General features: G+C 37.6%; 3 protein-coding genes and 1 long non-coding RNA gene across 13 annotated transcripts; 2 read left to right on the plus strand and 2 right to left on the minus strand.

Moving 5' to 3' along the window:
• Positions 1-1,509: 1,509 nt before the first annotated feature.
• Positions 1,510-10,090, minus strand: LOC105959324 (protein CLT2, chloroplastic). Of its 7 annotated transcripts, none has more exons than XR_001172937.2 (14): positions 9,944-10,090; positions 9,621-9,782; positions 9,342-9,379; positions 9,116-9,231; positions 8,722-8,821; positions 8,604-8,639; positions 8,412-8,462; positions 7,734-7,797; positions 5,303-5,340; positions 4,805-4,934; positions 4,600-4,699; positions 4,486-4,521; positions 4,312-4,362; positions 1,510-1,692 (listed from the first exon to the last, which is right to left on the minus strand). XR_001172937.2 is itself a non-coding variant. In XM_012983401.2 (14 exons), exons 2-14 carry the CDS (start codon positions 9,775-9,777, stop codon positions 1,678-1,680), a joined length of 918 nt encoding a protein of 305 aa, XP_012838855.1. In that variant the 5' UTR covers positions 9,778-9,782; positions 9,944-10,090; the 3' UTR covers positions 1,510-1,677. The 7 variants fall into 7 exon arrangements, 5 of the variants coding, with proteins under 5 accessions (XP_012838855.1, XP_012838852.1, XP_012838854.1 ...); XM_012983401.2 differs by having other exon boundaries at positions 4,819-4,934; XR_016029510.1 differs by lacking the exon at positions 1,510-1,692 and adding an exon at positions 1,731-1,960.
• On the plus strand, positions 2,578-3,613 carry LOC105959326 (uncharacterized). The gene is made up of 2 exons (XR_001172938.2): positions 2,578-2,689; positions 3,311-3,613. It is a non-coding gene; the product is annotated as an uncharacterized LOC105959326 (long non-coding RNA).
• LOC105958916 (uncharacterized) lies at positions 10,031-12,603 on the plus strand. Of its 4 annotated transcripts, none has more exons than XM_088812966.1 (8): positions 10,031-10,416; positions 10,488-10,913; positions 11,012-11,068; positions 11,217-11,293; positions 11,398-11,498; positions 11,609-11,847; positions 11,978-12,118; positions 12,198-12,603. In XM_088812966.1, exons 2-8 carry the CDS (start codon positions 10,491-10,493, stop codon positions 12,423-12,425), a joined length of 1,266 nt encoding a protein of 421 aa, XP_088669092.1. In that variant the 5' UTR covers positions 10,031-10,416; positions 10,488-10,490; the 3' UTR covers positions 12,426-12,603. The 4 variants fall into 4 exon arrangements, with proteins under 4 accessions (XP_088669092.1, XP_088669093.1, XP_088669094.1 ...); XM_088812967.1 differs by having other exon boundaries at positions 10,042-10,394; XM_088812968.1 differs by having other exon boundaries at positions 10,256-10,416; positions 10,491-10,913.
• A 328-nt stretch (positions 12,604-12,931) lies between these two features.
• LOC105959327 (Protein kinase superfamily protein) lies at positions 12,932-18,771 on the minus strand. Its single transcript, XM_012983402.2, has 15 exons — positions 17,494-18,771; positions 17,120-17,418; positions 16,861-17,005; positions 16,282-16,397; positions 15,696-15,898; positions 15,220-15,543; positions 15,075-15,115; positions 14,832-14,900; positions 14,571-14,671; positions 14,391-14,475; positions 14,200-14,298; positions 14,037-14,105; positions 13,752-13,883; positions 13,361-13,455; positions 12,932-13,258 (listed from the first exon to the last, which is right to left on the minus strand). The coding sequence occupies exons 1-15, from the start codon at positions 18,379-18,381 to the stop codon at positions 13,162-13,164; spliced, it is 2,763 nt and encodes a 920-aa protein (XP_012838856.1). The 5' UTR covers positions 18,382-18,771; the 3' UTR covers positions 12,932-13,161.
• Positions 18,772-25,561: the final 6,790 nt, after the last annotated feature.

Consider the following 25,561-nt stretch of genomic DNA (forward strand, 5'->3'; position numbering starts at 1 on the left):
AAGTTATCAAATGAACGAAATAAATAGTTAGAAAGAGAGACTTTACACAATTCACAAAACTCTGATTCATTTAGATTTAACAGATGATTAAAAGTTTGTCGAAAGTAAAAGAGAAGAATTGTCCACATTTCTTCAATTACCATGCATCTTTGATCCTAAACTCTTTGAGAATTGATTTGATTATCCTCTTGCTTAGAGTTAACCCTTGCCATTAGAACTTCATATAATTGAGGCGGAATTGTGAGTGAATCTCCAAAATTCTCGTTTCTACTTAATTATCTCCCAAGTATTCTCATATAAAGTATAATTGTGAGGAGTTGCTAATTTACCACATGACATGCAAACGAACAACTGAACATGAACAAAATATAAATACCGAAATACGCGTAGAAAGGCAAAAATATTTAAAAAATTAATTTCTCTTACTTTATTATTAATGTATACTTTTATACATTGAAGCTATGTATTTATTTGAGTTACACATGCACAGTTGTAGATTTTGCCGAAAGTATTTTCAATGGCTCTCCTTTGATAAGATCTAGTCATCTTCAATAAGTTGTTTTAACATTGAACGTAAGGGTGAGGAGGATCTGTACACATGTAAAAAATCCAAAATCAACACAAAAATTCAAATATAATAATATATAACAACTATATATATCATGCAGTGAACAAATGTAAATTAATTATAAAAACTATTTAAAAATTATTTAAAGTACAGTTTATAAGTAAACAAATGTAAATTAATTATAAAAAAGTAAAAAACTATTAAGTAATAATTTATATTACCTCTTAATTTTATTTTATTTTTGTTCAGGGAAATGGTTAAATAATGAAGTAAGTATTTTAAAAGAAGTAAACAATTTATTTTGGGATTAAAGATTTTGTTTTCTTTGGAAAATGGGGCAACTGCAGGTAGAGTTTTTTCAAATATCAATATGCTAATCTAATGGGATACGTATAATGGTGGAAAATGTTTTCCTCCTAATTCGTAATATTAAATTAAATTAAAAAAAATAAGTATTGAATAAAATATTTATAATAATAAATTATATTAAATGTAGTGACAAATTTAATCTTAAATAGGAGGGAAAACATGCCTCTTAGGATTTATTAGGATTTCTTAGAAACCCTTCTTTTGTTAATAAGACTTGTTTTTCACTCGCCCAATATATTGTCTTTATCTGTTGATGAAAGCAATTTCTTTTTTTCCTCAAAAGTAATAATAGATTTATTATGTAGAATACAAATTTTATAAAAATGACCACATCAAAAATGCATTTTAGTTTTAATTATGGTAAAAAAAAAAAAGCTTTTCTATGCCCTTTTTTTTTCATAACATGGTAATCCGTAAAAAATAGCTATTGTTCATAATATTTTAACCTCAACCAAGTTCAAATATGCTTGGCTACAAAATAAGGCATATATATTGATCGTAAGAAATTTACAGGGATAATCACAAATACACAATTATAGAATAGAAAAAATATGATAAAAAATGAAACGTAATAGACTCGGAGAAATGCGTTGTATTAACTTGAAAAATATTTTTGTTTTCATGTGAAAAACTTTCTGAACAACAGACATTTTTAACGAATTAGAGCTGGAATTCTTTTAACTCGAACAAATGTCAAAATCAGCGAACACATTTCTCCCGGTCCCAGCTTAGATTATGTTTCAAATAGCTTCATCCTGCATCCGTAAGAAGAAAATCCACAAATACCCGGTCAAAAAAAAAAAAGACTCAAATAAGATATGTATATATATTGTTCACATCAAACAATACAACATCAGGGACAAATTTGGCACCAAAACACCAATGGCATCAACAACAAAATTAAACATATTGAAGAGGCACAACATGGACAATATAATCGATATTCCACAAATCCGGAAAAAAATGGTTGTCCTCATATAGCTATTCTATCGTCAAGCTTTGGAAAATGAGAAATGGGAAAACCTGTAGTCATCACAGCAAATTTACGCTTTTGAGAAATAAAATAGAAACATAAATAAATAAAAGGAACGCTCTCGAGAAATCAAGGGGAAATAATTCAATGTTTTTCGAGTAATTGATGTTGGAAGGAACGTTCTTAGCCTCAAAGAAAATAGCAAACATTTTTTTCCAACTTAACACGCAGATGAAAACAAACTCCAACTGCTTTTGTATGTTCAAGCCCCGGATAATTACAAATAATTAAAATATGCAGCTAAACTAATTAGTGAACAATCTTAAGGAAGAAAAAAACAACGTAAATAAAAGGAACCCTTTGAAAAAAACTATATATATATATCAGAAAAGAATTAAACGCTGATCGAATCTTTCTTTGAAATATAAATTTCAAATACAACTTTTACATTCTTTTTGATGCAGGTTCACTTGAACTAAAATAAATTTAGAAATTATAGGAATACTGATAATTTGAAAATTATTTCATACAAATGAATTAAAAATATCAAATATAGTTCTAAGAAAAGATGTGAGACTTAATAGAAACATTCTTCATATCATCCAGAGACCCCAAGAATTTCATACCACTTGGTGTTCTAGATCTCACCTTTACACAGTGCCCTCCCAAGCATCATGAATCACTTGCAATAATCCCTAATCTCATGAATGCATGCAGTAAACGTTGCGTGAAAGCTGAAGATTGGGCCGGAATATTGATCAAGAGGTGAACTAGAAAAGGTAATGAATTTTAATGTGCTTCTTAATATGTTGAATCGATGTTTATTGGTCCTCAAATGATTTGTTTACTTTCATTTATACTTGGGAGTATATGTAGGTTCGTGATGAGAATATTTTGTTGGTAATATGATATTGATATTATTTATCGAGAATGAATTAGGTGACTACTTTACGTGTGTTTCAACTATTATTTTATCTATGGTGTTCCACGTCAACTTGCTTTGATCTTTGATCTTTGGTTATACGAAGAATAATGACTACCATACTCTGTTTGTAATTTGATTTTGATAATATAAGCTGTCTTGTAACGCCTGGAGAACAAAGTCAGGTACTTGAATGGACAAACAAAATCACATACATGTATATAACCATATACATGTAGTCATATATATTCACGTGTAGTAACATACAGTAATATATGGTGTAGTCACATATAGTAATATATAGTCACGTGTAATAACATACAGTAATATATGGTGTAGTCACATGTAGTAATATATAGTTTATATGTAAACTATGTAGTCATGTAGTCATATGTAGTTATGTATGAGTTATGTGGGGAGTATCTATGTATACCCGTAAAATTCGTTGTTTGTTTAACTTTTTTTTTCTTTTTCACAGATCTTGGTGTTTGAACTACTATGTAGTAAGTTTTTTCGGAGTGGGTTGTGTTCGTTGATCAAAACAAGCGGTTCTCGTGTTGACAATTGGGATTTGAGTCAAATTTAGTAGTATAGATAACTATAGTCATGTATAGTTCCATGTAGTTATATATATTTATATACAAACAATGTGGTTTTTCCGATTATAGTGATCTTGATGATTGTGTTTTTTTCATTTTTTTTATTGGGCATTAAATTATTTATAATATCAAGAATCAAATTTTAAATTTATTTATTGGTATAGATGATTTTTTTTAATATATAATCAACGGTTTATAATCGATCGACCATAACTTTGGGGTAAAAAAACAGTACATGGCTACATATAGTCATGTGTAGTCAATTTCAGTACAGTAAATTAAAAAAAAAAAAAAAAATCTTACGAAGAAAAATAAAATGAGACATTGATTCGGAGCCAGGAATGAACTAAATTAAAAATTAAAAAAATTAAAAAAAAAATTAAAAAAAAAATAAAAAAAAACAATTAAAAAATACAAAAAAAGGTACGTATAAAAATAATAATAAAATAAACAGTTATATTTTGTTATTAAAAAAATCTATAAAAATGCAGGTCGAAAATGCTAATGCAGTTGGCCAGAATGCTGAATGCAGCTGGCAAAATTACTGAATGCAGTTGGGCGAAAATTGCACATAAGGGCACCATAGTATTTTTGTCTCTCTAGGGGTATCTCAAAGGAAGAATTTTAGGGGTGGACTTATCCCTATATATTTTCCATATTAGGGGTGTATATCAAATGACCCCATATATATATATATATATCAATTTGGAGGCATATTGTAACCAAAGGAACTTACATCCTCATAAAATGCACACACACATACACATAAACATACACATACATGTAAATATGTGTTTGTATGTATACCCAAACATGCAAATACATTAATACACGAGCGCAACTATTCAAATGAAATCGCTGTGAGATAAATGATCATTACCTGAAATCCAGATCCAAAGGAATTGACAACAAATATGTCCATCAGCTTTCCCTACATTAATCAGCCAAAACATTTAGTGATATTTTTTTATATAGTATTCTAGAAATTTCAAGAACATATCATAAATCTCGAGCAAAAAAAAAGAAAAAGACGAGGGCGTTGCATTTTTGGCACCTTGAGGCGAGTTGCAGCATCAAGGAAAACAGATTCCTGCACGTGTACATATTTCAGATAATTAGTAATCCTTTAGCCATCTTACAATAATTAATCATGGATTAATTTAATTACCTTAAGAATAGAAGCAACTGCTTGAAATGCACTCGAGGCTATCATCATTGCAGGCCACACAAATTCAACACCCGACAGTAATTGATCGTGTTCTGATCCACTGCAATTCAAGAAAAACAAGTATTATACAGTGTGAGAAACTACATTACACGAAATACAAGCTCATTTTTTTTTTAAATATTTTACTAATTATTAATGCTTATACGTAGAGGAGTTGACCCTGTAACTGCCAATACGACTCCGGCAGCAACAAGAAATGATCCAGCAAATCGGTCCAAAGAGTAAGTCCTTCCCAGTATCAGCATAGAAAAGGCTAGTTGCCTTAGCAAAAATGTCTGCATTTAATAGGACCCGGAGATAAATTATTAGGTCTGGCTTTGTATAAATCAAGAGTATCGGATAAAGACAATAATAAAAAGGACCAAATAGAAAACTAATGTTTTTTTCTCTGCTGTCGAATTAAATATGTTTTTTTATGGCAATTAAACCCCATCCTTCAATTCAGATAACCTGGAAATTCCTGCACACGACATAAAAGAGGCATTTTTCCAGTCCAAAAGCATAAAAAAAAATAGATATCTATAAATCCGGTAATTAAGTTAATGCATCTTAGAAAGCTTCTTAAATAATAAACTTATGTTCAGATTGGATTTAATCTGGTATAACTCACAACGAAGTTTCACGCAAATCAAAATGGCATTACCTGATTTAGTATAGGTATAGCTGGTCCAGGAAGCATGGCTGTAAAACATAAACAACATTGAGTAAACTATCTTAGCATTCATGAGAGATTAGCAGTTCTTAACTTACCTGTATTAGCTTAATTAGGCTTTGCAGTTATGTTCAGGGTGGTTGTATTATGAATAAAGAAAAACATAATAGTTTCTCATACCTCCAGAATACATCCCGGAAATTACTCCAAGAGCTTCTAGCAAACCAATTATTATAAAGGGTGATTTTGGAAACGACAGTATTTCATCAGTTGCGACACCAACTCCGTATCTTATAAAAAGGACAGAGAAGTATATAGCAACATACCAGTTGATCATAAACAACAATCAATCTCAATGTACATCGAAACGATTTTTTTTATTATTAATACCTGTAATTGACATAAATTAAGTTACAGTGGAGACTATCATAGCAGAAAATCATGCAATGATTATTTTTCATCTTCTACCTTAAATTATTTTTCATCCAATGACATAGTTAGTCTAGCATTTAAAGATAACCGGCTACATTTTCACCATCTCATATAAACTATGCTAATTGCAATACTGAAAAATAAATCCAGGAAAATGAGATTCTGCAATACATTGGTTGAGGGCACTTGTTAATCACTAAGCTATTACCCTAGAAAAATAACTTTTAAATCATTCTTAATTCTTAGTTTGGCCCAATTTTGCTCAATAATTTACAAAAGTGAAAATTAAAAAGTGAAAATACGCGAAAGAAGGGAAATTCCTTCAATGGGACAAGGGCGAGTTTGTAAAGCACGCGATTCGCAATAGCTAGAGCCACAGTAACTGCAGAGCACATGACAAGGGCCAACTTCCTTTTATTGGCATCGGTCTTGAACGACCGCTGCTGCTGCGGTGGCGGAGAAGTTCGTTCAGCGGTGTCTATACGGAGTATTGTAATAGTAAATCTTATTGAAGTGGTTAGGTGAAGAGGGGTGAGAGAAAATGGAGAGTTTCAGAGGAGGGGTTTTAAGATTAAAATTGGGGTGAAGTTGAAAGAGAAGAGTAGAAGTTGAGGTGTTGGTGGCGGAGTTGACGATCAAACGGCCGGAAGAAACTGCGGCTGCAGCTGATCCGAGGAGGAGGTCCATGGAAGAAGACGAGGAAAGACGATGGGGAAATGGCGGCATTAATAAGTACAGGTGTTCAACTACCAATAATGTATTATATTGGGTTCCTTCCTTCTGACTCTGCCATGTGAGAAATGTGAAACTTTTGGACATGAAAATATCAAGACACGACACTTGTTGCTAAACACTCATCATAATACTTTAACACCCATTCGGGTCTTTTTAGATTTATTGCTTTTTTTTTTGGATATAGTAGAATGCTGCTTCTCTAATATATGTAGCAATCTCATCCAAATTTTGAATGGGTAATGATAGTCAAATCGAGTGAAATATATAAAAAGTGTATGTAATATATGTAGTTATTGTTCACAGGAGCCATTCATCTTCACATATCATTTAATTTAATTATAACTTGGCCAAATGGACCAAGTTATAATTAAACTTTAAGGGGAAATAAAAAGAAAAATTGAATTTGATATGTAATATTAATGACTTACAAAATAGCAGACTCATACTTCCAAGGCAATGGTGTGTTGTACAGGATGAGCCCGACAACAAAAATCACAGATCCCAAACGAAAAATGGGCTCAAGCTTACACCTTTTGGTGGATATGGCAATAGAAGTGAAAGAACATAAATTGAAATTGGCACTACAAAACAGAAAAAATGGCTGTTATCAATCACTATGCATCATCAAAGACACCTTTTCTAATTCCTCTGTGCGTGTGTGTGTGTGTGTGCGTGTGGGTGTGTGTGTGTGTGTGTGTGTGTGTGTGTGTGTGTGTGTGTGTGTGTGTGTGTGTGTGAGAGAGAGAGAGAGAGAGAGAGAGAGAGAGAGAGAGAGAGAGAGAGAGAGAGAGAGAGAGAGAGAGAGGCGGGGGGTGTGGACAATGGCATTGGAAACTTTAAGAAGATTGAGAACAGAGATGTCGAAAAAGGATTTTGGAAACTACTAAAGGAGAGGAAGCAGAGGTGCTCCATCACATCCTAAGAGAAAGAAGAGATTTATATACTTCCCTAATAGCAGCGATCATTAGTGTCATTAGAGCCACAATATGCATTAATTTTTCTACTTGGTTGCAATTTACCATTTTGATACAATGTAGATCAATTTATAGACTTTGAACTTCTGAAGAGTGTATGCAAATCATATAGTTCCCGAATGTACATGTTTATGCATATGATATTGCTCCCAGATCTTAGGTGAAGGCATCAAAAGGATAACAATTGTTTATCTATAAATGGAGAAAATGAGGAAACGAGAAAGAGAAAAATCAAATGCACTTAACATCTATTTTTTTATCTTAGGTGGAGATAAACTTACCTGTTGTTATAGAAGCATGTAACACCCCTTGTAAAGTACGAAGGCAGGTCAGGTAAAAGCATCCCTTTCAAGTTTGCCATAATCAGCCGGAAAAGGAATATAGGGGAAAAAAGAAAAACAATGTTTATTCACAAGTTTTACCGTGTAATAATTTTTTCAAGAGTTAACTCTTGAAATTTCTTGAAGCTATTATCCGCACACTTTGTAATAACCAAAAATTACGCGCAACAACTCCTAAAATAGTCCTTTTCTTTTTCTGATTCACATGTACAATTTTTTTCTTTAAGAGAGAACAGAGATGACGATAAATTTGTTGTTAAAGGAGCCAAGAGTTGATGTGGCTTGTTCTAGATAAAACTTCGAATGCGATATTCTGTAAATCCTTTTTGGTTTCATTGACAAATTAAGAAACGTTTACTGGGGCATTCGATCTGTAAGGGACACTTAAATCAGGTATTTCAGTATATAAAGTTCAATATCAAACAACTTTCAATCCATCAAAACAAAAGACTACAGAAAACTGATAATATTGACTTCAAAAATTTGTGTGCTTAGAAAAAATACGAAAAACTTAGTTAGGGCTGAAGAAATTGAAACATTTATCTTTACTTATATATTAACACAACAATGGCAACAATGGACAAGTAAAAGAAATTTTAGCAATCTAAATGTCATTACCTGAAACCCGGATCCAAAAGAGGTGACGACGAAGATGTCCAATGATTTCCCCTGTGGAACATGGATGGATTAATTAGAGTATCAACTTAATACTCTTAAAACTTGCTTTAGGACAATGTCACGAGTAAGAAAAGTTACAGAGTAGAGAAAACAGAAAGAACAAGACAAGTACAAATACTAATATGGATGTACCTTAAGACAGGTTGCAGCATCAACGAATACAGACTCCTACACATGTCCACAACTTTAGATTATTGTCATTGCTAATTTATAATAGATTAACAATATTGGCAATGACTCGTTGCATCACCTTAACTATAGATGCACCCGCTTGGAAAGCACTTGAAGCTATCATGAGCATTGGCCACATAACTCCAACTCCAGAGAACATTCCACCACTGTTTGCTCCACTATCAGCCAGAATTCGGACATGGTTGAACAGATGTGTTAGATACAAACACACACACACACACACACACACACACACACACACACATATATATGTGGTAGAAAACATATAATAATTGAACATTGATATTCAGTCAACCTGGATAACCAAACTCAACCTTTCAAGGAATTGTGCATTAACCCAAATCAAAAACCATACTTACGCATAACACGCACAAAAAAGTGCAATACACTCGTAAATATACAAAACTAAAAAACTCCTTATTCTAACTGTGGTAAAGGAGAAAAATCACTACCTCGTAACTGCCACCACGACACCTGCTGCCACGAGAAAGCATCCTAGAATTTGGTTGAGAGAGTACCTTCTCTTCAATAAGATGCTGGAAAAGACCAGCTGCCAAACCAGGAATGTCTGCACAAGTAGTAATTACCTTCTTATAAGTATCAAACAACCAAAACATTAAGTATATGATTACAGTGTTTGATCGTTTATGAAGCACAAACACTGTAAAACAGCTGTACCTGGTATAATAAGGGTATAGCTGGTCCTGGGAGCACCGCTGCAAAAAAACACGCCTTCATCAGTCAACACAAACGGATGTTATACAAAAAGTCAAAGCTGATCTATCTTACAGTATTTTAATTTTTTTTTTCCAGAAATTGGCCCTTGATTCGGTCATTTGTCTCAAATTCAGTGATATAATGAATGTCATATAAAGATACAAACATATGAAAAAACTTAAAAGTGTATAAGCTAATAAGTTTGAGAGTGAAAAAAATGAATAATGTTTATGTCGGTACCTCCAGCATACATCGCAGAAACAATCGAAATGGATTCAAGAAAAGCAATCGCAATAAACGGTGATTTGGGAAGGTTTAACATCTCATCGGTCGTTATTCCAGCACGGTATCTCACACGCAGCACAGAAAATAAAACCGCCACATACATGTCTATCATGAAACCTAGTTTATTCATCCATAGAACTAGTAATTAATCAAAAAAATAAATAAATAAAAAATAAGTGCAGAACATACACAAAACTGTTGAGTTGAGCCAGAAAGAAGGGGTGGTTCATGGGGATAAGAGCAAGTTTCTAAAGCACGCGGTTCGAAACAGCTAGTACCAGAGTTACGGCGGACCAAGCAACCACCGCAAGCTTTTTATCAGCACCTGAATTTGATGACGGTCGAAGAAATTTCAGCTAAAGCGGATGGAACAGTAGACTGAAACCTAGCTACAATAATCTCTCTGTTGTGGTTGTGGAAACCATACAACTCATGAACTCACCATTTAACAAAAAACCGGGGTCTTCACCGGTTTTAGTTTGAACCGGGTTTCGCCTTATTGGCCCCGATTTTCAAATTTTCTAGTCGATCCGGCCGGTCCGAAGCACACCCGGTTAATATATTCCCATATTATGTTACAACTTACAAACATTTATTAGGAGAATAAGTCTGACATATTTGAGGGGCAAAAGGCGATACAGAGCAGACGAGTACGTCCGACTTCAGAAGAGTGCTTGCTAGAAGGAGTTCCAGAAACTAGGGTTTCATCGCTTCCCCCTGTTTTGTAAGGTGCGGCGGCGCTTACTAAGAGGTATATGCATTTTTTGTATCTTTTATTTTACGAATTTCTTCAAATATTTTCTTTTTTTTTTTTTATTGTAGAAGATGATGATGATGATGGCTCTGAGGAGAACAGTTGCGTGTGTTAATGTGGTTCGGTCTTCCTGGGGTATCCCAACTGGAACTACAAGAATGAACCATGGTTGTGCTACAAGAATGAATCATGAGTTGGAAACTGCAGATCCGAGGCAGGAGTCTAGTCCAGCTCCAATTATGACTTCGGCTACAATTGTTCCGGTAATTAAGCTATTATTACCGGCCGTCCAAACCCTGTTTAAGAAAATGTCAAAGGATGAAGAAGAATTTGCTGAGGCTAAGAAACAGGAGTTCAATCTTCATGAATTTTATTCGAGGGAAACAGGTCTTCCCAATTTTAGAAAAGCAAACCAGGCTAGAAGAAAAACGTTTATTAAACGACAGAAGCTTCTTCAACTCAGTCATGCCTTAGATATCGTGGCTTCTACTTCGGTAATTTTCTAGCTTTTATGAGTTAACACATTTTTTATCTGATTCCTATTTTGTTATAAACTCTTTTTTATTTTTTATTTTTTATTTTTATTATGCAGCCTAGGGATGATCCGGACATGGATCGTGAAGAATTCGTTATGCAAATCAAGAAAGAGGTAAGATTTATGTTAATTCAGTTTGAGTTTTTATGTCCGTTTTTTGTCGGTTTGAGTTTTATGTCCGTTTTTTGTCGGTTTGAGTTTTATGTCCGTTTTTTGTCGGTTTGAGTTTTATGTCCATTTTTTCGTTTTGAGTCTATTTTAGGTCCAGAATATGATTACGAGCATTGATTCAAGACTTGATTTTATTGAGTCTACAATTGCCGCGGAGAAATCGGACAGGTATTTTCGTACCAATTCGACATAAGGGCCTTGAAATAAACTCATGTTTATACATTTCTTAACAAATACTATATATATATATATATATATATATATATATGTAGGGGTTATAATTCTGAAAAGTCACCAGATTACAAGAATTTCTATATTGATTGGACTAAGAAGGGGTTTGCTGTACCACCTATAAGAAGGCAGGGGCCTTATGGTGGGTATAGTTTTTTATTTTTCAGTTTTTTTTATTTAATACTCAATAAATTGCATGCAGAATTGTCCATTTATTTTTATTACTATTTTTTTTCGTGTTTTTTCTCGAAGACTGTTGGGCCTTTGCCGTTATCGAGGCCATAGAGTTTCTCCTCTCGATCAAAAGAGGAGAACTTTCTTTGCTGGCAGTCCAAGAACTCTTGGACTGCGATAAGGCGAATTCCAAGTTTTGGGAAAACGAAGGGGGTTCAGTCATGCATGCTTACAGATATGTTTTAGCAAATGGCATATCTTACCAAGCCGATTACCCATATACGGGGGAATACGGCTGTGACTGTAGACGACCTGAGGTATTTCTTTTATTGTTTCTTTACTTTTTTTTTTTTTATATCAATAGTTAAATTAATATTTATATATATATATATATATATATATATATATATATATATATATTATATATATATATATATATATATGCAGATGGATACGCCGATTGTAAGGATTCAGTCGTTTCAGAAGTTGGAGAAAGTAACCAATAAGGAAATGTGTAAAAGGCTAGCTATTCAGCCATTTACAGTTGTGATCTGGAACTGTGATCACAGATTGGACAAGTATAGAGGGGTGAGCTTCCGTTTGACGTTGATTTTTTTTATGATTATATATATATATATATATATCTAATAAATACTATAAATGTCAGGGAACGTTCAAAGCGACGTACGACGCATCCTATAAGAATCATACCTTTAACCACGCTGGTTTGCTTGTGGGACGGGGAATAGACTCAGAAGGAATACGCTATTGGAAGATAAGGTGCGCGAATGGTGAACATTGGGGCGAAGATGGACATTTTCACCTCGCGCATTCGTCATGGGAATCATGCAAAGGAGCCTATCAGATTATGCAAGCGGCATTTCCTATATTATAAGTTGTTTTATTTTTGCTAAGTTGAATCATTTTTTGTCTAATTTTGTTAAAAAGTTGGGGTGTAGAAAGATATATTTACTACAGAACCCATATTTGAATTAGATCGTGTTCTGGAGAAGTTTTTGAGGAATGTAACAAATATGATTATATTTTGTGGAAATGTTGAAAAGATTTAAAAAGTCGTCAAACATACACCGTTGCCACGAGATCACTATAGGAAACAACTGAGACTATCACTGGTCTCGAGCAAAAATCGTCGTTATATATCACTATTGATATATAAAGCAAATAGACAGTCACTGTACTTGGAAACCCATTGAATGTCTAAGGAAAATATTGCAAGTTTTGAAGAGAGAAATTGATTCATAAGATAAAATATATTTGATATCTAAAGAATAATATTCGGGGGAAGGACCACTAATGAAAGACGACTTCAAAATATTATTCAATCAGTTAATTGCATAATCAATCTTCTCTATCATAATTCATAAACTTGACTCACTAAAATTCCACCAAAGAAATGGATTCGTTACCACACCACAATATAGTTCATTTTATAGTGTTTGACATAAAATTATTTTGATCTATGGCTACACCCCTATTTGATGCAGCACCCCCAAAAAAGAATGGCTCACTACAAGCCTTTTATTTTTTTTAGCCAAGCTAACACATACTCATACATGTAAAGAAACGGACAAAAAGAAAACGAAACATAAAAATAGATACAATAAGCGGTGTCATGATTTCCCCATTTGCATCAACTGTAATGGAGATTTCAGCAACTTCTTCAATGTATCGACTATGTGGGCAAACGAGGGTCGTCGTGCTGGATCGCTGCCAACACGAAAATATAATTGTTTACTGCATGACAACTCGTTCAATGTTTGCAACTGTAATACGAGAAAAAAGGAAAAATGGTAATATAAAAAGTCTTACTCAGCCCAGCAAGACTCCATCAGAGACACCAATAATGGGGAGGTGCCTTGCGGGATTGTTAGCCTCCTACTCTGAAAGGCAACTGCTCCGACCACCTTCAAATTTGCCAAAACATATACATATTTAAAAGGAGATGTAATTAATACACATTCATTTAAGATGTGTTTGGATTGACAAAATTTAATGAGAGTATCTGGGGAAATGATTTCAAATGCACAGGGTGGCTCAAGAACTAGTTCACTTTGGGAGCTAAAACATTTGAAACCCGTTGTAGAATGATATCATCCAAACAAGGTCTTAAAACAAAACCAGATCCCCTTGTAATGAAAGAAAAACTTGAGAAGAAATGACTCTTAATGGATTTCATATGTTTATTTTGAGAATAGATTACCTGGGCTGGACTAAGTCCATTCCAAGGCTGTTGCATAGTAACGAGCTCCCACATAATTACTCCGAAACTGTATACATCCGATTTCTCGTTTGAGGGCTCTCCACGAAGAAATTCAGGGGCCATCCACTCGGGCTGAAATGAAAAGAAAAACATAGTTACATAGCTGATCTGTGTGTGTGTGTGTGTGTGTGTGTGTGTGTGTGTGTGTGTGAGCGAGCGAGAGAGAGAGAGAGAGAGAGAGAGAGAGAGAGAGAGAGAGAGAGAGAGAGAGAGAGAGAGTCTTACTGTTCCAGCAACGGACTTTGATGATATGAACGTGTTAGCTTTGAACCTCGACAATCCAAAATCGCAAACCTAATCCACATTGTCGAAAATATTTCAGTTAACGATTTCAATTTGACTGACAAAACCAAAACCATGGAGCAAAAAGTGTAACGAGAATAAATACCTTCACCGTCCAATTTTTATCAACCAATAAATTCGGCGATTTGAGGTCCCAGTGGACAATAGGTGGGCTAAGACGATGAAGATAATTGATACCCTTTGCCTAAAATATAACATGCATAACATGATCAGCTGACATAATGATAAACATAAAAATAATATAAAAAAATGATATTTTATAAATCGAGAACAAACCACATCCAAAGCCATGCGTAATCTTCGCCTCTGGTCTAAAGTTTCCCCAGCAGCTGGCCTGTGTATCAGTCGAAATAGACTACCTCTGCTCCAATCGGATTTCAATTAAATGAAGATTAGAATGCAGTATATTCATCAAATACTCGGTTAATAGTTTCTAGAATTTACGACAAATTTTACCTTGGCAAGTACTCTGTTACTATAGATAGATGGGGGCGTCTTGTAACAGCACCCATGAACAGAACCACATTCGGATGACGGATACGTTTCATTATTGCAACCTTAAACAAATATGTAAAAATACAAAATTAAAAGTAAACTGGTTATGAATAGATCAGTGGAAAATTACATCATTGAGGAAGTTTAACTAAAGAATTCATGCAAATAGACTCGGAAAAGATGTTTGGTTAAAAATTCTTCATTCGGGCATAATATTTATACCTCCCTTAGAAACTCCTTCAATTGATCATCATGAAAATCCTGGAGAGATAATACCTTAACTGCCACATCCTGCACTTACGGAAAATACTTCGGTTGGTTAATATTGTAACTCCAACAAAGCAGGGAGAAACTGAGTTATCTACTAATTTGCCGAATCATTATATATTTCATTTCATGAAATACCTTCCAACAATTAGTAAGTTCTGTAATTAGTCAATAAATACAGAGCCTTATAATACTAACCGATCCATGCCATTCAGCTCGGTGCACCGTACCAAAAGATCCTTCAGGAAAAAACAAAATTATATATCACAAACCCATAATTCAAAGAAGGTGTAAAGATATAAGAAATTACAATTAAACAGTTTCAGATAAAGAAATAAAGTACCGGCACCAACACGTTCTTTGATGTGTAATTCATCCCAGGAGATCTCGAGCCAATCCATTGCAAGAGAAGGTTCTAGATTCAAATACCTAGGAATTGTCCCAGCATGATGTTTTGCATTATCTTGAGAGTTATTATTAATCTCCATTAGACTTCTGTTTTCAGTGAAGGTTACTTTGGGTAATTGTCTGCCAGCTTGATTTGCAATAGCAGCATTTCCTGCTACAACGATCTCCTCTCTGTAAGTTTGCTTTATAATAATTCTTTCACCGGAAGCATCTTCCGCATTTTCTGGAATAATAATATCTTTATTCTCGTCCCTGTTGGCTGTACAAACTTTTGAGTCAGATTTTTTTTATTGAAGAAATCATTTTGAAACTAACTCATTTATTGAGTTAGGTGGTTCACCATTTATTCTCATGAAATTAAAGGACCGAATACTAATAATATGCTGCAGAGGCGTGAAAAATATAATGCACCTGAATATATTGGATCATTACTGCCACGTGCATACTTAGAGCTCAGAGCTCGACAATCAAAATCATTCCTCACATCTTGCTGAAATTCTTTCAGATGTGATATCCGAAACGGCGAAGGGACTGAGGAAAGTGAACTTCCATTAATTGATGAATCTGGACCATGCACATTTCCTGGTTCTCCGACTAGATCCACCACAAATTCCCTGCTAAAATGCATACACATTAAAAACACAAAACGAGCAACGTGCCTGCCTGAAAGATATTAAATGAAAAAACTAAATACTCGTCTTAATATTGTTTTGAGTCTTGAGACTAGGAATTTAAACAAAGTCAAACCATTAAAGTTCAAAATACAAGGTTCCACATCCAGCCTAAATAAGAGTTGCAATTACCTCAAGAAGAACACAAGCTCATCAAAATGGGGAGGAAAGAGAAAAAATGGAATACAGTGGTATTTGGACAGTGGGGGGGGGGGGGGGGGGGGGGGGGGGGATTAATCCTATAAAAACAAAAATCAAGTAACTTTTTTCTTTAATTTCTGGGATAGCTGAAGAAAATGATAAGACAAATGAACAGAGTATCTTACCTGGGAAGCTTCCTTTCATCATCAATTTTGACAAGGCATGAAGATCGATGGTCAGAAACACAATACTTGCAACCTCGAGCAATCCGACAAGGCAAACCTACGTAGTCTGCTAGTTTCTGAACAAAGAAGTCTTCTGTTAAAATACTATATCCATGAGGATAACTAGTTAATTCATCTAAACATGTTCAGAAATATAAAGACTCAGTGTCTAATTTCATGAAGAGTACAATATTTTACTACTTCTCAAATGCACTAGTAAACATACTCCTTATCTAAACAACTCAGTCCATAACCTGGTTCACTATTTTTTTTTCTTTCTATATAGTAGACCGCATAATAGGAGCAGCCTTTCGTATGCTAAAATTTAAAGAAGCAAGAACAGCACCCTTGAACAGAATAAACCCATCTGCAGTTAACTTGGAAGTGAGACGAAACATGTACGCGACGATATACGCTAAACCACTTTCAGATAGATCACACATAGGCTTTTGGAAGTATTTCTCTGAGTCAGAATACACGGATTAAGTTTAAGTATAGGATCAACTGTATGCAGATAAACATCACAGAATATATATTCACCTTGAACAATATGGCTCGGTGCCTACAAAGTCCCATAGACAGCTCCCCAATTGGAATCACAACGCATTTGTAGGAATCCTTTAATCTCTTGTTCACCAATTTCCACCCAAGATTAAGGTCACCTTGCTCCACGGGAAAAGATCCCCTGATTTTTTTTACAAACTCTATCGTATCAGTAGCCAAAGAAAAAAAAAAAAAATACACAACACATAAAGTAGCAAAAAACCCAAATAATCAATAACATCTATCCTATTCCTACCCCATATAAACAGCAACAAGTTTGCCAAGTTTCTCAGCAAGAACAAGTGTACTCTCAGCCGAGAAATATATCTCTTGAGCTTTATCTTCAAGCTCCCTCAGCTGCGAATCTCCACGCCTATCCACGAGAATCACCTCCAGCGAAGAATCACTCGAATCAATTGCTTTCAGCGCCATTAAAGAGGGCATTCTTTTACCTTCCTCCAATTCATTGCACATCAACCAGAGGTAAGGGTTTATCCCCAAAATGTTGTAGAATCCGTCTGAAATTTTGTCTGTATAAGACAAGCAACCACTGACCTGCAAAAGAACCAATATCAATTTTCAAACCGAATAATACTAATAAATAATAAAATAATAAGGTAACAATCATACCCAGAGACGATAGGAAACTATTTCAGCATCGGAATATCCACCAACAGTGAAGCCATCGCCATTTCTACTTTCTTGCACAAACATAGGCTCTGCTGTAAGTGTTGCCTGTTCGGTGAGACGTTTTGCCAGCATTATCTGCAGATAATAACCTTCTTTGCACCTCTGCGCCGCCGCATTTCCTACTTTTTCCATGGTCTCCTCCTCCGCCGCGGCCGCCGCCGCCGCCTCCTCCTTTGCCCCGATCGAGTCTTTGAGTACTCCGGTGGTGGTCGTGGAAGACCAATTTCCATCCAGAGTAGTACCCGAAAACAAGCTCCCCGCATAACTCGTGCTGCCCTCGCTTGATAATCTCCGCGAAGAAATTTGCCTCTCGAATCCCCTTTCCTTACCTTGGACCTGATCGAAACTGCTGCCGTAATTACTCCCATTACTCGACAGCCGCCGCAGCGAATCGTGGCGGCGATTGCATTCCGCCGCCGTGGACGGCGGCGGAGGCAAAAGTCGCTGGGTGGCGTCGTCTTCCTCTTCGATACGATCGTCGTTTTCGTACAATCTGATCTTCACGGGATCGACGTGGCTATGTGATTTTCCCTTCTTTTTCTTATCGGAGAGCCAGTTCACAAAGGCGGACAACTGCTTTCCGTGAACCCTATCTCCCGTGACTCCATGAGAGAATCCACCATAACTGCTGTTACCATCACCACTTTGATTAGTCCAATTAGTATCATCACCTTTATCCGTATCCGTTTTGAGAGTGACCTCTTCCCGATGAGGATTCACATCGTCGGCCCCAAATTTCTTCTCGTGATCTTCAACCAACTTTGAAGATGCACTCGAATTGCGGTCAGGAAATTGCCTCGGGAAAAAGTAGGTCGTTCGATGCGGCATCGTTTTATGCTCCTTTTTATCACGTGAAAAATTGATGCATACAGCTTCTCTCTCTCTCTCTCCGTTTTTCAACCCTCCTTTCTCTCTCTACACATCACCGTCAATATTCAACAACTCGCAGCTCCCCGGAAAACAATTACCACTTCAACGGAGTCTCGCCGGCGAACAATAACCCCAAAAAAAATAGCAATCTCCACTAATGGCAGACTACTGATCGATGCCCCCAAAACCTAAAACTAGAGAGCGAAAATATTAGCCAAAATCTCACCGGTGAAAAAAACACGATAATTAATCAGAGAAAGAGAAAAACAGACGGCGATTTTCAGTGCATATACTGAGAAAAATAAAATGACAGAGAAAGATAACGTTTATATATATATATATATATATATATATATATGTATGTATATGTGTATATAAAAATGTATGTATGTATTGTTTAATTTAATGAATATAAAAATGGAGAAGGGGAAGAAACCCGAGAAAACAGACTAATGGGAGGGGGGTTTTAGGTGAGTATTTTAAGCGCCTATTGGCTACTGGCAGAGAGCAGACAACAAAAAATCGGTGGGAAAATTAAAGAATTGAATTTTTATTGAGTCGGCTAACGTGCGCCTCTGGTCTGCATGCGCACACCTCCACCCCCTGCTGAACACGTCGAGCTTAAAGGAGCTGGCTACTGGACACGCAAGTGGGTGCGCAACTGGCTATAGTACTCCCCTAGGGCGTATTTTAGCCAGCAGCCCGCGATTTAAAAATTAAAAAAAGTAAGGAAATGTGGGCCGAGTCGATGGGCCTATCTCGTTGGAAACAACGGATTTACAAAAATAACCTATTTATGGCAAGATCCAAAACACAGCCCGGCACCCCGGCTTGATCTTACATCTATTTTGGATAGGTTTTTCAAGTGGATCGCATGGGGATTGATATTTCATTTTTAATATTTTATATATTTTAAATTAATTATAAAAATTAAAAAAAAAAGGTTTAGATATTTATTTTTTCCGGCGGAATCCAGAATTAAGTAAGAGTTTTATTTTATTTATTTTATTTATTTATCATAAAATGTAATATTATATATATTCTCTTTTTTTTTTTGAATAAATATTATATACATTCTCATGCATAGTAAATAGTAAGTGCACTGAATATTATGATGTAGATCCAAAGGGCCGCACCTGCTATACAACGCTTGCGAATAGTGATGCACGTCCGACAAAAATTGTGAGGAAATAATTGGAACTTTTTATTAAATTTGATTTTTTTTTTAAAAATTGTATTATAATATATATTTTTATACTTCTATGCAAAATTTTCGACATAGCTTCATGTCCAATAAATTAAATTTCATTCCGATTCAATTGTTTGGGCATCCCATATCAAAATTATACCAAATATCTAGAATTGTCATTTGATTCAAGTTCGATTCACCCTGTCAACGATCGCTAGGTCGAGTTTGTCTTTATAGTTAACCTAGTGTGGTTTAAGTCTCTCGTATGATCTGCAAGTTATTATAGGTGATTCGGTAAAAAGTAACTGTTTCGGCCCATTGAAAGAAGGCCCAATAAAGGCCCAATAATGGGAAGCTCGCGAGAGTCCACTCCAGGGTGAGAGGGGAAGAAGTTCGCGGTCGCCGAAATGAAAGGATGGGAACAAGGAATATTATCTGAAAAAGGGAGTAACATTGCCGCCTTACATTTAATGCGTGTCTACTCAAATGTCAGGAACCGCAGAGAATATACAGACTAGATTTGGTAAATCAAATATTCTGGGTCTAGCTAGGAAGCCTAATCAAAGGCCGATCGTGGGCGCGAGAGGGAAGACCCTCTCAGTAGCGAGAGTACATAGGCGAGAGTTATAAGATAATGATCTATATGATGCCCGACATAATTATCTTGCATTTAATATCCCCTCTCAAATGTCAAAAGCGTTCAGAGAATATGCAGTTTGGGGAATAAGCAGCTCACAACACAGTTCACCGAGAAGACAGGTAAGTTTAATTTAATAATCTCGAAAAGTCTGAAACATCCCTGAAATGACAGTTAAAATGGAATTGGAGTCCGTATTTGAAATCCGTTCTCAAAAGTTCTCTATAAATAGCAAGAGATTAATTCCCTTAAAGGACACGACTACTTTTTAAAAAAAAACAAAAAGAAAACATATAATTATACCTTTTTCCTAAATCAAAGCTGTACTGACTTGATCGTCGGAGTGCTAACTCCGGCCTCAGCCCGGTTTTCCTTTTTTGTGTTCTTATTTGCAGAATCCAAGAAATCCTTCAACATATACGGATCTAAAAGATCCACCAATATATTCGGACGAATCAAATGGCGCCGTCTGTGGGAAAGATTTAAATACAAATAGCCTAAAAGCCCTTTCAAAAAGTATCATGTTCTTTCTTCTAAAATCACTTTCTTCCAAATTCAAAATAAATCCAAAGATGGGTACCCCAGTTGAAAGGGCTGGTCAGCCCGATCCGACGGAGGCTGAAATTAGTCCAGCACCCTGACCCTGACTTACAGGGACCTTACCTGGGAAGTACGTCTGCCCGGCAGGTAGAGGTGTTGCACACTCCGGACCCTGCAACCGCCAGGCCCACGATAACTATAACCATGGAATCACTCCAGGCTCTACTCACAGCCGTAGTTCAAGGGGGGTCGCCAAGCGAGAGAAGAGAGCGAGAAGGTTTGCCACCCACGAAAAGACGTTTGAAATATACGGACCAAACTGGGGAAGAGCTTGTCCTGGAGCGAGAGTCATTGAACGCGGCGTTCGCTCCGGAGGAGTCGCGAGAGCATGTGCAGACCAAAAGGAGCCCGTTCACTACACAAATATTGAATGATGAACTTCCCGGTTCGTTCCGACCTGTCACGTACGAATATCTAGGAACCACCGATCCTAGCGAGCATCTATGCAGATTTAACAACACTGCGGACCTGCATCGTTTTTCGGAAGGAGTAAAATGCAGGGTGTTCACTACTACTTTGGCGGGACCCGCTCAAGCATGGTTTAGCCAGCTCCGGCCCGCCTCAATAGGCAGTTTTGATCAGCTCGCTTCTGTTTTCCTCGATCATTTTGCGAGCTCCAAGAAACAGAAGAGGAGTACTTTGACCCTCTTCGCGGTCAAGCAGCGAGAAGGAGAGCATCTGCGAAGTTTCATTAAGCGTTTCATAACGGCCACTTTGGAGGTGCCTATAACTTCGGAGGAGGTCCTGATCAATGCCTTAGCCCTAGGATTACGACTTGGAGATTTCTTTACTTCCATATCCAAAAAGCCGCCTCTTTCATTTAATGACTTATTAAGAAAGGCGGAGCGATATATGAATGCTGAGGAAGCCGAGCAGGGTAAGGCCGTAGACAAAGGAATGGACAAAAGAAAGGAAAGGCGAGAAGAGAAAGTACAAAGACTTGTCCCTTCAGTCAAAAAGGAAGGATTGGTGGACAGAAGAATGGGCCCTCGATTCGAGAACTATGTCTCGTTGGTGGCTCCTCCTGCCGAGATCTTGATGGCAATCGAGAATCATCCCAAGTTAAAATGGCCTCGTACTTATTCTGAGATCCCCAAGAAGAACCCGGTCGCGGGAAGTTTTTGTCGTTTTCATAATGATTATGGACATACGACGAACGAGTGTCAGCATCTTAGAGACGAGATAGAGAGGTTGATTCGGGCTAAAAATTTGCCCGAATTTGTCAAACCTGGACAGTCTCCCGCGAGCACACTGGCCCTGCGTACTCGGCCTGGGGCTAACCAATCGGAGAACGTTCGAGATAAGACTGGCGAGAGGAAGGACCAACCGGCAGCAGGAGGTTTTATCCACATGATACACGGAGGACCTTCGGGAGGTGATTCGAATAGGGCTCGGAGAGCCCATCTAAGACAGTTGAGGGAAACTGAAGAGCTTTTTGGAGAGGTCGAAGCTGCCGACCTGGCAAGTCGTGCGAACTTGCAAGTATTATATGAAATGGAATCCCAGCTCGCGGAAGTGCAAAGGGTGTCGCAAGTCCCTCTCATCATGTTCGGAAGGATAGACGAAGAAGGGATACAGCAGCCGCACACTGACGCCTTGGTAATCACAGCCATGGTGGCCAATTTCGATATTGCGCGGATACTAGTTGACACGGGGAGTTCTGCGGACGTCATTTTCTACAGTTGCTTCAAGCAAATGAATATGAATTTCGAGCTGAAATATGTGGAGACTAGCTTAATGGGATTCTCGGGTGAGACGGTTCAAGCTCTCGGAGAAGTTTGCCTGCCCATATCATTGGGTATGGAGCATGTGCGAGCTACTAGGTCAATAAATTTCCTAGTATTGGATGTCCCTTCTACATACAACATGATACTCGGTCGACCGTCCATGAACTTATTCCGAGCCGTGGTATCTACTTACCATATGAAGTTAAAATTCCCCATGGGAGATCAGATCGGTGAGGTGCGAGGAGATCAAGAGACCGCGAGAAGGTGCTATTACGATGCACTAAGACGAACGGGGAGGATAGATACCATTCATAGCGGGCGAGCTGTCATGATGGAAAAGGATGAGCCTCGTCCTAAAATCGACCCCGAGAAGGAGGACGGTCATGTGCGACCCATGGAGGAATTGATGACTGTGCAACTCTGCGAGAAAGACGCTAGCCGCACAACTAGAATCGGGAGAGATATGGACCCCACAATGGCGGAGCAATTAATAGAGTTCTTGCGCAACAATTTGGATGTATTTGCATTCTCGCCAAAGGATTTGGTGGGGATCGATAGTCGCTTAGCTGTTCATAAGTTGAATGTCAAAACGGGCACCAAGCCAGTCAAACAGAAAAAAAGGCATTTTGGAGCTGAAAAAGATAGAATAATCCATGAGGAAGTGCAAAAGTTGTTGCTGGCAGGTCAAATTCGGGAGATACGATTTCCCACCTGGTTATCTAATGCAGTACTGGTAAAGAAGGGAACGGGCAAATGGAGAATGTGTATCGACTTCCGAGATCTCAACAAGGCATGTCCTAAAGATTATTATCCCCTCCCCCGAATCGACCAACTCGTAGACTCAACCGCAGGATGCAAAATGCTGAGTATGATGGACGCATCACAAGGTTACCACCAAATACCTTTGGATCGAGAGGATCATGCCAAAGTAAGCTTTATTACATCAACAGGCACATATTGTTATACGGTGATGCCCTTCGGTCTGAAGAATGCGGGCGCAACCTACCAACGATTGATGGATCGGATGTTCCAAACACAGCTAGGAAGAAACATGGAGATATACGTGGATGATATGCTGGTGAAGAGCAAGGAAGCTAGAACACATTTAGAGGATCTTGAAGAAACTTTCCACACCTTACGGCAATATGGAATGAAGCTCAACCCAAATAAATGTGCTTTCGGGGTCCAGACGGGCAAATTCTTCGGTTACATGGTCACCGAGAGAGGGGTAGAGGTGAATCCAGAAAAAGTTCAGGCGGTCATCAACATGAAAGCACCTAGGAGCATTAAGGAGGTCCAAACACTAGCGGGAAGGATCACAGCTTTAAGCAGATTCATATCTAGATCCGGTGAGGCGAGTTACCCTTTCTTCAAAATACTGAGAAAGGGCGCTGAATTCAGATGGACGGAGGAATCGGAGGTCGCTTTCACCCAGCTGAAAGGACTTCTCGCTCAGCTGCCATTGTTAACCAAACCCAAAGCGGGAGAGAAGTTGTATGTATACCTCTCTGTGGGCGAATATTCAGTGAGCTCGGTACTCATTCGGGAGGAAGAAGGAAAGCAGAATCCAGTATATTATGCGAGTAGGTTGTTACGAGGGCCGGAGGAGCGGTACACCGAGATCGAGAAAATCGGGCTAGCCCTAGTAACCACAGCGAGAAAGTTGCGACCTTATTTCTTGTCGCATACCATAGTGGTCCGGACTAACCACCCAATGAAGACGGTGCTGGGAAGGATTGATGTTTCAGGAAGAATGGTGAAATGGGCGGTCGAGTTAGGACAATTTGACATAGAATATGAGCCGCGGTTGGCCATCAAAGGTCAAGCTTTAGCGGATTTCCTGCAAGAAACCACAAGGGTAACTGAAGAAACAGAATGGAGGTTATTTGTGGATGGCGCTTCTAATTCAATGGGAAGCGGGGCGGGAGTAATATTACACAAAGCAGGCGAGAGCGAGGGAGCAGAGTATGCTATCAAGTTACCATTTCGAGCCTCCAATAACGAGGCAGAATACAAGGCAGTAATACATGGTATGAAACTGGCAGCGATAGCAGGTGCAAGAAGAGTGACTATCTTTTCGGATTCACAATTGACAGTCCAGCAGATAAAAGGAGAGTTCGAAACCAAGGACAGCCGGATGAATAGTTATTGCGAGATGGCGCGAGCCCTTATGAAGGAATTTGAAGAGGTAGATTTGAAGCAAATCCCGAGAGAGGAAAATATGAAAGCAGATTTTCTTGCCAAAATAGGAAGCATGGATATGGGGTGCGAGTCGCGGAAGATTCAGATAATCGTAGGAGAGCCATCATTGAAGGTTGGACATGAAATCTTGGGAATGACGGGAGTGCAGGATTGGCGAACAGAAATAAAAAATCATTTGAGGGGTAAAAGCCAAGGGAGTTCGCGAGAGATAACGAGACTAAACCAGCAAGCGAAGCACTTTTGTCTCGATGGGGATATTTTATATAAGAGAGGATATACAAGACCACATCTACGGTGCCTTGACATGCGAGAGGGCCAATATGTATTACGAGAGATCCATGAGGGATGCTGCGGCGATCATGCGGGAGGAAGAGCCTTAATAACACGGGTTCTGAGGAGCGGATACTTTTGGCAGACTATGAGGAAGGACACAATGCAGTTTGTCCAAAAATGCAACAAGTGTCAGAGACATGGACCGTTAATCCATGTTCCGGGAGAAGACATGACGATCATCACATCTCCGCACCCATTCGTGCAATGGGGGATTGATATTGTGGGCCCATTACCGCTCGCTAGTGGACAGAGAAAATTTTTGGTAGTTGCAGTAGACTACTTTAGCAAGTGGGTCGAGGCCGTCGCGGTCGCTAAAATCACAGATACCGAAATTATGAAGTTCCTGTGGCAAAATATATGTTGCCGGTATGGATTACCAAAAAACATCATCTCCGATAACGGCACACAGTTCAATTCAAAAAAGATACGTGAATGGTGCGAGGGTTTGGG

This window comes from Erythranthe guttata, chromosome 14 (genome assembly GCF_056151865.1).
Source record: "Erythranthe guttata isolate IM_541 chromosome 14, IM_541, whole genome shotgun sequence".
Taxonomy (NCBI): Eukaryota; Viridiplantae; Streptophyta; class Magnoliopsida; order Lamiales; family Phrymaceae; genus Erythranthe; species Erythranthe guttata.